At 32.8% G+C, this 13,014-nt stretch overlaps 1 protein-coding gene across 2 annotated transcripts; it reads left to right on the forward strand.

The window, feature by feature from the left end:
• Positions 1-4,170: 4,170 nt before the first annotated feature.
• On the forward strand, positions 4,171-11,269 carry SOX (sulfite oxidase). 2 transcript variants are annotated; one of them, XM_068645981.2, is made up of 12 exons: positions 4,171-4,365; positions 4,464-4,579; positions 4,657-4,719; positions 5,601-5,637; positions 5,731-5,812; positions 6,041-6,159; positions 6,272-6,367; positions 8,348-8,458; positions 8,544-8,645; positions 9,009-9,056; positions 9,754-9,969; positions 10,913-11,269. In XM_068645981.2, exons 1-12 carry the CDS (start codon positions 4,291-4,293, stop codon positions 10,946-10,948), a joined length of 1,101 nt encoding a protein of 366 aa, XP_068502082.1. In that variant the 5' UTR covers positions 4,171-4,290; the 3' UTR covers positions 10,949-11,269. The 2 variants fall into 2 exon arrangements, with proteins under 2 accessions (XP_068502082.1, XP_068502081.1); XM_068645980.2 differs by having other exon boundaries at positions 10,920-11,269.
• Positions 11,270-13,014: the final 1,745 nt, after the last annotated feature.

The raw sequence follows: 13,014 nt of genomic DNA on the forward strand, positions 1-13,014 counted from the left end.
CATTGTTTGGAAAGGAAGTTTGAGGGTTATAAATTAACCTCTCCTCCTTCACTGTTATATATCCCAATTTGTAATATCTTCTCCCATAATAATAAAAGTGGGTTGTTTCAGCTGTGCTCGGAGATTAGGCTAAAGTGGCCGAACTCCGTTAACAATTTTCTGGTGTGTTTTTTCCTCTTTATCTTTTTTATTATTCCGCTTTATTTATTCAATATCATTTATCGGGTAGCTCTGTTAGTGTTCTGTTTTAGTGGAAAAATTACCCATTTTTTGCCAACACTAACAATAACTGAAATTCACAATTTGTTCATCTAGAAAGTTTTATCTTGCAAAATAGATATTTATATTTGCGTATTTTCAAAAGATATATGTATATACATCCTAACGCACATGAGAAAAGTTTTTTATATTAATGAAAAATAATTTTTAAATATAAATTTTAAATAAATATATTTTTTGTTTATTATATTAATTATTTTTTATTATTTAGATGAATTAGATAAATGATCTCAGTAATATTCTCATGACTCATTCGTAATAAGATATGGGTAAAAAATATTAATATGATATTCTGGTTTTCAATGAAATTTATATTTTAATTGTACTAATAAATTGACTAATAAAATACTTTATTAAATATATACATTTTAAGATAATACATGCATACACATTATTACTATTCTAATTGAAAAATAATATATATATATATATAACATTATATTTAAATTTTATTATAAAAATGACTTAGTTCTGACTATTATATTTTATGAGTATTCAAATTTAAATAATTTATGTACTTCAGAAAGAAAAGAAAAACACATTATTAAATATCAAAAAACCATCAAGCATTGTTGAATTTCATGAAGGTGATATGAATTAGGGATTAAGGAGAGTTTCTTCCTACATCCCATACTTCAGAAAATTCTCAAATTATCCGTTGACAATTTTCATTCAACATTTTTTCTTTAATTCTAGAATGTGGAATCCGGAGACTTCTTAAGTTATAGAATCCAAAAGTTAAAATTTTTATATCAGATTATACAATTCAGGATATAAAGTTTTGTATTTCAAATTGTATAATTCGAAATACAAATTTGTATTTCATAGTGTAGAATCTGGTATGGAGAATTTTGAAAATTTTGAGAGTATGTGGGTGTAGGAAGAAATTATGGGAGTACAAAAAGAAATTTACAAAATTTTAATCCACGCAGGCTCGGTTTATGTAGTCCTTTTAATTGTCCATCAATTCCTTAGAAGTAGTCCATAAAAAATCACACAATTTTCCTAAGTCTACGACATGAAAACCTAATTGTTTTAACTAGTTTCCTTCTTTGTTTTGAACTCTTCTTTGGTTTTAGTTTTAAGCAAGGTTCTTAAACATTTAAATTGCAGTAGGCCGAGACACTTTGGATTCGTTTCTATAAGAAATTATGTAAATTAATATCTATAAAGGGACTCACATGACTTAGAGTTTGAGTTTGGAACCCGAATATGATTTAATAATAATAATAGAATTAAAGGGTCTGTTGGTTAACGTGAGAATAAATATATGATGATACTTAATGAAAAACCTACATTTGATGGAGATTAGGAATAAAAAGTTATAGGGTTCTGTATCTGCAAATAATAGTTTTCTCACTGTTAACCATCACAAAAGTGTGTGACAAGAACAAAATTGCTAAGAGATAGATTAGGACAAAGGAGACACAGTAATTGCTCAAGTAGGATCACTCATGGATCAAGGTAAGTGCCCATTCCTTCTTGATTGTATGGATATATGTGAGAATCATGATATGATAAGATTTATATGTGAACATGAATGTATGCGTTTATAATCATGTTTAATCGTGTTTTAATTTACAGTTTCCTCTAATTTTTAAGTTGAATTGTGTTCTTGAACATGACTTGTAGAATTGCTTTAAATTGGGTAGAAATAAGTCGGTGGATATATAAATATGAAATGCATAACTATATTATCTAAAAACAACAAAGAAAATTATGAAAGAGAAATTAAGAGAATTAGTCGAGACCTATAAGAGCAAAGAGAAAAAAAATATATAGGACAACTCACAACACATTCACACCCTTATATGCATGTTCTTACATTTCTAGTTTTGTTTTTAAAATGTAAATGTACTTGTCTATAGTTCAACTTTCTTAATTTTTGTTTGTTTTGGTGCTCATATTCTAGACCTCTTCCTTATTTGAGTGTCTTTATTGAAATTTGCTTTAATTTTTGCTTGTTTTCTTTTGGAATTTTTTTAGTTTTGTCATCTATAATCTTTCAATTGAAATTTGTCTTCTTCAAAATGTGCTTTTCTTGATTTTTTTTCTTCTCACTCTACTTGGAAATTATTTGATCACTCTACTTGGAAATTATTTGAACTCTTCCTTCCCTTGAATATTGAAAGAAACTCACTTCTAAAGTAGCTTTCTAGGTGTTGATAGAAGAACTTTTTAAAGACTACCTTTTTAGGAGACTTTGGAAGAAAAGAAGAGCATTTTGAAGAAAACATCATTGACTAGTGGACGAAAACATTAAAAAAAACCCGCAAAGCATCAAAGCCGAATTAATGCCATAATTCTCCATCACAAATGTAGAAATCCATCACTAAAGTTCTTGTTTTGTAACTTGTTCTTGTCACAATTTTTTTTAGCAATTTTCTTTCTTTTTCTTAAGTGTAATCTATCTCCATATATCTGTATAATAGTTTCATTTTAGACTTTTGGAAATGTTACAACAAACTCAAAAGTATCACTTGGACACTGGTATAGTTTACTTTTGTTTTAGCTCTCCTTTACTTTAAGTTGTTTTACCATTTAATGCTTCATATTGGTGGCAAGACTAAGAAAGAAAAATCTCTTGAACTAGTTATTGTCTTTTGGTCCTAAGGATTCTACTCACACACTTGAAAGATTTTTTAAATTTTTTATAAAGAAAATTTGTGAAACTGGTAGGAAACGTTTTAACTAAAAAATAATTGATACTTAAAAGTGTGTCATCAAATTCTCTTTCCTGATAATATACTTAGTAAACTTTCAAGATCTTTTCCTTTTAAAGAACCTCTCTAGACAAACACATTTGTAAAAAAGTTATAAAAAATCATATAAAAGTTGGATTTCTATGAAACCAAATTCAACTTCTCCACAGTCAAATTCTAGCCATGTAGAGTGAACATGTCTATTCATATAAATACATAAGCACCCACACTAGGTTTATTTTGATTTTTTTTTTCTTTTAAAAACTCCAATTTGTTAGTATAAAAAACCTTTAAAAAAATAAAAAAAATTAGAAGATAAGTTTGAAATGCGTTGCGAGACAAAAATACCCCTACCGGCCCCAAAAATACAAAATATTCCAGGGTGGCACACTAGTGCATTACACGTGTTCAATGAATCCGTGGAACACTCGACAAGCACTTACGGTGAATTTAATAATTTTTTATAATTGATTAAAATTTATTACAATCAACCGTTTTAATAAAATAATTTTCTATCATCACAAAAGGTAGAAAAATAATCACACTCCGTACTGTATGATAGATTCCATGATGAATGTTATAAAATTTAATTACATATTATCCATGACTTGTCTCGGTCTTTCTATTCGAGATGACAGAGTCACACGTTGGCACGACTCTGTTTACCTGATCGACGATACACAATCAGACTGACCGACACGTATAACTATTAATGCTCAATTTAAAGTTAGTGAAACTAAATCATCATTAATGATTAGGTAATGTAACTCTCAGGTTCAATGAATTAAGTCTATTAAAATAATATAAATAACACATATTCTAATGACACAATCTACGTCATTTATTAGTATGCACCTACCTAAATACCGATTACTCGTTTTACTGACTTGAACGTCGAGTGTTTTCCGCAGGTACTCCGTTCGGTGTTCACCCAAAACCAAGAGCCGAAGGAGAAGCACAAAGACGAAAAGGACCACAGTCAAGCGTCCAACAACTTGTTCAACCGAAAAAAGAAGACGAAGAGTTCAATATTTCTCTAGTCTCATCTTCCTAATAAGAACTCATATTCTGTAATAAAATTATTATTAAAAAACAATAATAAGCAGAAATCAGTAAAAAAGGAAACAAAAAAATAGAAAGATAATAATCTAACTGTTTTTAAACAATAACAACTTAATTTTATCTATTCATTGTAACTATCATTCCTCCAATGGCACGTATATAACCACAAGCATTCTCGATTATCGCAACGCACTGAACTTCACTGCTTCACTCGCTTTCTTCTCTCTGTTTTTCCATTTCAGCGAAAATGCCAGGTCTCACAGCACCTTCTGATTACTCCCAGGAGCCTCCGCGTCACCCTTCTCTTTCCGTCAACGCCAAGGCAAGCCAATTTATTATCCTTTTTCTCTCTCTCTGTTCCCCAATTTTCGCAAACTCTAAATACCAATCGTCGCTGCGTTTTTTCCTTTTCCCTCTCAGACACCGTTCAATGCGGAGCCACCGCGTTCGGCGTTGGTTTCCTCCTACGTTACCTCTTCCGATTTCTTTTACAAGAGGAATCACGGTCCAATTCCCGTCGTTGAGGACATAAACAGGTTTCTTCATCGCTGTGCCTTAATTATGTAGGTGTTAGTTTATCTTGCTTTGTGACGCGTTTGGTTGTGTTGAGCAGGTACTCCGTGTCCGTGTCCGGTTTGCTGGAGCGTCCCAAACAGATCATGATGAAAGATATCTGGTTAGTGTGTGTGTGTGTGTGTGTTTGGTATAGCTAATGGTTAAACTTGTACATTGAATGTCGTAATTTGAGCTAGGATTTGCCATGCGTGGCACGATTTGAGGTTGAATGTTGGCTATTATGTCAAATTAGTCACTTAATTTTGCAGCGTTGGTCAAATTAGTCCTTGAATGATGTGAACTATGCCTAAGGTTTTTGGCTGATGAGCATGGTTTTAAAGTACAGTCTCGGTTGTGGTTTGGTCGCATCTCTTATATTTTGGGAACAAATGCGGTCGATGCAGCCATAATTATGATTGTTTTGACAATGTGGCCATAATTGTGGCTGTGGACCGTTTTAAAAGCCTTTTTGATGGCTAAAATGCATATTAAGAGTGTTGAACACACCCTATTTGATTATTCGAATGCTATATTTTCACTTTTCTTTTACGTTTTATACTGTCAGATTCATTCCATGCAGTACATTCGGCTGTTCCACTGTTCTGTTATCAATCTTCAGAAATGGAGTTCATGCACTTAGTTATGACTTATTGTTTTATTTCACGAGCCTTGTATATTGTCCATTTCTGGTTTTAAATATAACTATGTTACTAAACATTATTATACGATTTATTTCAATCTATATTTTTCATTGTGACTAAGTTTTATGATTTGATATCATTTATGATTCACAATTCACAAATTAGTTGGACAGTCAGGATTCAACAATCTTGCTTTAAAAAATTATTTGATTATTTACTCAGTAAAAATTGGATAAGTCGTAATAGTGACATTTCATGTATCCAAGAGTTATTAACAACACCAACCTGCTCTGAGAAAATAATTTGGGTTTTTTAATATTTGTCATGTTTACAATGAAATGATCATGTTATTTGATGACAGGATGCTCCCAAAGTATAATGTCACTGCTACATTACAGGTGTGTGCTGTTTTGCAGAACTTGGATTGAATTGAAGCCTTGGATTTTTTGCTGTTGATAAGATAGTTACATCCTGCAAATGATTTATCTCAGTGTGCAGGTAATAGAAGGACTGCTATGAGCAAGACCAAAGCAGTAAGGGGAGTTGGCTGGGATGTTTCTGCTATTGGAAATGGTTAGTATTGTCAACTTTCTTGGAATAATGGGATGAAAATTGACGTGATAAAGGATTGAAGGAGCTCATAAAACTTTTATAAAGGTGGAAACAAAAACATATTGAACTCTTGATTAATTAATTTCCATAGCAACTTGGATGCCACTTGAGTACTTAGCTACAAAATAAATCTCTACCCTAATAGATTTCATATTCTAATCACTGTTTCATTATATTTGCCTTTTTCAGCCATATGGGGTGGTGCCAAATTGTCTGATGTTCTAGAACTTGTTGGAATTCCAAAGTTGACTAGTGTAACTCAATTTGGTGGAAGACATGTGGAGTTTGTAAGCGTTGATAAGTGCAAGGTGATGGCTATGGCTCAAATGTTTACTCCAGATACATTGACTTCATTTTGATTATTTGTACATATTCATTGAAGTGTTGTATTATTTTTTTCAAAATTACAAAATCTGATAGGAGGAAAATGGAGGCCCATACAAGGCTTCAATACCACTTAGTCAGGCCACAAATCCCGAAGCAGACGTTCTTCTAGCTTATGAAATGAATGGTGAAGTAAGTACCTTTGACTACGCTATCTTCCTGCAGCACTAAAGTTTTCAAGAATTTTTTATTATCAGATTTCATTACCTTGGGGAAGAAACAAACATAAAAGGTTCTCTGTTCATGCCATGCTGTAGGTTTCTGACATCTTTACTAGAAGTACTGCAGGTTTCATTGTTTAATTTGTTTGTAAGATATTAAATGAATATTGTTTATTACATGAATGGTTTTCTTTTTCTGTTTTTTGTATTTTTGGTCATTGATGAACATTGATGACAGGGAATAAAAACAGGAACGGGTAACGTAGCATCAAAGGTTATTGAACAAATTAATGAATTGATTATTTGACTTAAAGAAATAAGATTGAAGAGACATGTAGGAACAAGGAGAACAAATCTTAAGTTTTAGGAAAGAAAAAGGGAAACTTGACCGATTCCTTGAGAAACAACTTTAGATCCATAAGCTAAGGTTATAAAATGAGGAATTTTAGGAAAAGAAAGGAAAGAGAACATATAGAGGTATTGCCAGAAATATGATCAAAAGCACTTGAGTGAATTATCCATAGACTTTGACTTTCCACTGATTGTGAAATGTAATTGTTGACAAATTGGTTTTTGTAGATGATTGTGCTAGGCTGTTGAATTTAAACCTCAAATATTATTGATATTCCTTATCAGAAAACTTTAGTTCAACAACCTAAGATTTTGAGATATTGGCTATCTTGTTAGGAAATCTATGGAAAAGGTAGCAGTTCTCTTGGGTAAGACCCACTTTTTAACAATATGTGCATTGAGGATGTCCTTTACCACCACATCCTCCTCTAATGCCACAAACTTCTCTTCCACATGTAGATACCATAATAGAGGATTCAGTAGATCCTTGAAAATTTCCACCTTTAAGAGTTGAAAATAATAGAGGATTCAGTAGATCCTTGAAATTTTCCACCTCTAAGTGTTGGAACATGAAGAAAAGTCAGTCATGCCACTATAGGTAGTTATGCATGTCTGGAGAAGATTTAAACCCTACAAAGGAGATCAAATGGAGGGTAGCCCTGTCACGTAAAGCTAGGAGGTCAAGAAAAACTATAGGCAAAGTCATTATGAAGGATTTAGTAGTCAATGATTTGTCTAATGACTACAGATGTGATTAACAGTTGCACGTTATCATTGCGGTGTTGTTGGAACAAGGTAGCCAACCCTACCTGGTGGGAAAGAGGCTTCATTACTTCGGTTGTATTTAGCATCACAATCCAGAAAAAATTCTACACCTCTTCGAGACCATAACCTACGAAAAGAACATGAATACTAGAATGCTTTTATAACTGGATTTTGAATTAGAAACTGCGAAAAGAAATTCAAAATATAAGCACCAGAAGGGTGGTCATATTTTTTACTTTTATTGATCTAAAATATGAGGGAAATGATTATTGTTCATAATTGTTAAACCCTAGATAAGGGAGAAACATTGAGTTGAAACCGCGAGTTTCTAAGACAACATGGGTGCTTTATTTATATTAAGAAAAAGAAATCAATATAATAAATAGATTGTGTTATTTATGCCAACAAGTAGGTCTGGCACTAGTCTATGGACTTTGAACTGTCATACATCTGATCTAAATAAAGTATCTTTAATTTAGAATATTTATTGAGTTTCCTCTTTCCTTTTTTCCTACTTCTTTACATGTATCCAATAAATTCATAGTAGAATAAATAAGATTAGCTATTGAATAGATTTCGCAAAGTTTAAAACAATTACTTTCTTCTAGGTAACGAGATGAACATCCAGGGGGTATGCATGACTACTATTCATTATAGACTTTGTCATTGAACCATAACTATCTTTAATCTTTGTCTTTCCTTTGTAACAGAATTATACATTATACTTTCAGTGTGAATTTACTTCTGGATTTTTCTTTTGGCTTTGAATGGTGAGGTATATTATGTAATTATTTTAGTTAGTGTTTTTAGCTCTGTTTAATGCCCCTTTCATTAGCCTCTTAATAGGGATCATGGGTATCCATTACGTGTGGTTGTTCCTGGTGTCATTGGAGCTCGATCTGTTAAATGGCTGGAAGAGATCAATATCATTGCAGAGGAATGCCAGGTCTAATATATTATGTAGAGTTGTATTGATATACCAAACATTTACTATTCAAAATGCCCTATAACTTCAAATTATCATGTATCAGGGTTTTTTCATGCAAAAGGACTACAAAATGTTTCCACCATCAGTTAACTGGGATAATATTGATTGGTCTACCCGCAGACCCCAAATGGATTTCCCAGTTCAGGTATTTTGATTATTTTACTGTTTCTGGCTTCCTTTTTAAGTAACATAAAACCTGTCAGTTAGTATTTTTAAGTCCCGTTTAGTACATATAATTTGTTGCATGTTGAGTAATCAGGTCATGATGAACCAAGTAGAACAAGTTTGTTTGTTTTTTACCTCTTTGAAACTTTAGCAATGGTGACAAAATGGTAATTTGTTTACCCAGGTGTGTGTGTGTGTGTGTGTGTGTGTGTTGGTATAAGGTTGTGAAGGAATACAAACTCTTTCTGTTACTCTGCTTTTTGTAGCAGAGTAGGTGTTGTGTCTTAGGATTCCCGTTTCTTGATTTCCTAACAAAAACTAATACTTAATATTGTTGTGGCAGTGTGTTATATGTTCTCTAGAAGATGTGAGCACAATAAAGCCTGGGAAGGTTAGTTTATTTAATCATGTGTATACCTGGTTGAATGAGTTTCTCCATAAGTTCCTTTTAGGAGAAGAAAAATTGAAATTAGCTAATTCATAAGCTAAAAGTAGCTTATGCATGAGCCAATTTGTAGATGCTCTCTCTCATATAGCTTCTCTAATTTTAGCTTATTGAGAAATCAAATTTGTTTTTTATTCTTATTTTTCTTCCCTTGAAGAGTTTACTGAGAAACTGGTCCAAACCGGCCTATGATGGGCTATTCATGAATATTTGGGAAGCATTAATTCGTCTTTTCTTTTTTTTGAGTTACATGAATGTGTTTTTATTAGTCACTATGAAGTTCCAAAACATATAAATTTTCTTTGCTTTTATTAGTCACTATGAAGTTCAAAAACATCCCTGTATTTGACTTTTTCTTCAGAATATATTGTTCTGGTTCCTTGATCGATTCCCAGTACTGAGAAAATTATTTTTGTTTTCCTCTTATGTAAATTCAAATAATATTTTTATTTGAAGTTTCCTGAAAATGAAAACACGTCCACAATCTTTCTTTGCACAAATGAATTTTCAATACACACCTATCCATCTACCTTAACTCAAATTTTGGCATATATTCCATTTGATGATTTTTCGCAATTTTTTTCTTACATTTTTGTCCTTGTTGTAATTGACTGAAATCTTAATTCTTGCATATCGTGTGCAGGTAAAAATTAGTGGATATGCCTCCTCAGGAGGTGGCAGAGGCATTGAGAGAGTAGATGTCTCTATTGATGGAGGCAAAACATGGATGGAAGCTTCAAGATTTCAGAAAAGTGGTGTTCCCTATATATCAGACCATGCCAGCAGTGACAAATGGGCATGGGTATTCTTTGAAGTCACGGCTGATATTCTTCAGAGCACTGAGATAATTGCAAAAGCGGTATGTCGTCCCATTGTTGTGATTCTAGTATCTTTTCTAATGTACTTAATGAGTCTGTAAATCTGTTGTTAACATGTATAGATGTATCATGTACGACCACGATGGTAGGATAATGGTCATTCAATTCAAATTTAAGTGGTTAAAAGTCATCTATTGTTGGGGTTAGCAATTAACCCCAACCTTTGTACCAATATACTGGATACAAAGTTGTGTCATGCTCCATTCTCAATCAATACCATGACTCTTTTTTTCAGCCTTTGATTGTTCCAGTGTTTTTACTGTAGGCGTGTATGGATTAGTGTTGATCTGTAGGTAAGTTGTGAGTTTGTTTTAGGTGAAATGCAAGCATTTGGATGGATTATTTATTGTAAATTGGATCCATGATGTTTACAATGCCATGTGTATAATCAATTATAAGCTTTCCATAATTGATTATGTATTTACATAATGTATTATGCATGACAATGATCGATTATGTAGAATATTTAGAGTTAAATGTCGGAGGCAATGTGCTTTGCTGATATAGATTCTACCTGATAGTACCATAGAAGAATGTGTTGACTTAGAAGAGGAGGTAAGCAAAGTGGAAGGAGTAGGTTTAACCCTTGAGGAGGACCTTCAAGCTCAAGATGCTAAGTTAAACGGAATAGAGATTTTATTAATTAAAAGAACAAAGGTTACACTGAAGAATTTACAGGATCAGTGTAGTTGTCTGAGTGACAGCTGTATAACTAACTACCTATATTAACACCTTAGTTGACTATAATACTTAACAACCTAGTCATTGTGTAATTGACTTAACTACTTTGCTAACAACTAACCGCCCAAGAAGTTGAATAACTGCTATTCTAATACTATATTCACACCATTTTCATTATGGTTCAGAGGGATCACCCCTCTAATTTAGTCGGGGATATTTTGTGACATCTCACCTTTTGTCTAGTTTGCAGGTAGATTCTGCTGCAAATGTCCAGCCTGAAAAGGTTGAAGACATTTGGAACCTGAGAGGGATTTTGAACACTTCATGGCATCGGGTAAAAGTCCAAGCAAGTCACTCAAACCTGTAAAAGTAGCACCAACATTCCAATACAATATTTGATGTTGGGCACCTACAAATATCTCTTCTTGCACTTACCTTTGAGCACTCAAAACACCGAACAATGCATCTAGGCATCGCGATAAGCTATGTAAGCTATAGGAAAGGTGTTATAAATAAGTAATCGCTTTACTTTAGTTTTGCAGAGTTTTACATGGAATATCTGCTACTCCTTCTCTTCAAGGAAATAATTTGAGATCTTAATCATGATGCATTTGCTGTTCACCCATTTTATCATTTTCCCCGCACCTTAAATTGTGTCACATCTACGCATTTGATTTATTGTTATCCTAGTAAATTATCATTCTGAACTTTGAAAAATAGAATTGATGTTTTTGAAACAGTTATTAGACCAGTAAAAAATAGTATGAATAAGTAACGAACAAATCTGTATTACATGATTCATCCGCTACCACCACTGAATCAACAAATCATGATCCGCTACATGGTTATAGAAATCAGTCATGTCTGTTTTAGTTTGTTACGTTTCTTTTATTTTTTATGTAAAAGAAACATTGTATTCAAAACTTGAATGAGAATATACATATACTCAGTAAATTTCTTTCCAGTTTTCTTATGATATCTCTAGCCCCTCCTTTTCTCTAGGAGCTATGTTGTGCAACTCTCCAGAAATTCAAATTTAGAATCGGGAAATGGTGCAATCACTATCCTAGACCCTATTCTTAGGTTTAAATGATGCCCCAACCATTCTTGGGCAATAATGATGCCCCAACCTCTTTGATCGCGAACAAGAGATACAGATTTGTTGAAGAAGCTCCTGGTGCCACCTGTTATAGATTCACACTATTTTTCTTGGAAAAGATGCAACTAATGAATCGTGAATTCCATCTCCTTATCAATAGGAGAGTGTTGTTTTCATGGAAAATGTTATAGACATCTGGTCTGATTTAAAAGAATGATTCTTACAAAGAGATTTGATTCGTGTTTCAGAGCTTCAACAAGGAAATCCATAATTTCAAATGAGGACCTCTCGGTGTAACTGAATTTTCCACTAAGCTTAACAAGCTGTGGGAGAAGCTTGAAAGTTATAGATCGATTCTTACTTGCACTTGTCCTATTCGATGTAATTGCCAAGTGTTGAGTAATGCAAAAAATTATAGACTTCAAGATACAATTATTCAGTTTCTGAATGGTTTGAATGACTATCTTAGTACTGTCAAATCTCAGATATTGTTGATGGACTCTTTACCTTCTCTGAACAAAGTTTTTTCTATCATAATTCAACGTGAAAGGCATGGTAACCTAAGTATTGGTGAAGAGAAACAAAGTGTTTGCTGGAAACATCGAGAACTTTTGCAGAGGCAAAGGCAATAACAGTTGGGGACGTGTCTCAGAAAAGCTTTGTTCCTATTGTGGAAAGAATGGGCATTGTTAACGTGTGTTATAAGAAACATGAGTATCCTCTGAATTTTGGTTCAAAGAATAATTTACAGTGCACAATGTTGTCTAGGAAAAGATTGAGGAGAATCAGGACCAACCAAGAAACGAGGATTCATGTAGTCCTCAACAAGTATTGAATGACTTGAATAGAAACTTGCTTACATTAGTACTCCAATTAAGTTTGCTAGCTTCTTCATGCCACACTTCAAATCATGTCAGCATTAGCATGCCTACACAATCCCATCTATCCTTAGATAAAATTCTATATTTTATCTTGTCCTTCATGTCAATATTCTAACTCCTCGATATTAGATTCATGAGCCATAGATAACATATATTGTTCCTTGATATTATTTGATATTGTCAATATTGTTAACACCTTGTAGTTTTGATTTAGTGCTTAAATTAACAAGATATGTAGTTGTGTCTTATATGACGAATATTATATCATACAACTGCACAATTTCTTAGATGATAAGAGCGCCATGTTGATCAACCACATTTTCTAATAATTAAAAATTAAAGATGATCAGACGATAAGTATAGCT

Source organism: Phaseolus vulgaris, chromosome 4, assembly GCF_051622355.1.
Source record: "Phaseolus vulgaris cultivar YP4 chromosome 4, ASM5162235v1, whole genome shotgun sequence".
Taxonomy (NCBI): Eukaryota; Viridiplantae; Streptophyta; class Magnoliopsida; order Fabales; family Fabaceae; genus Phaseolus; species Phaseolus vulgaris.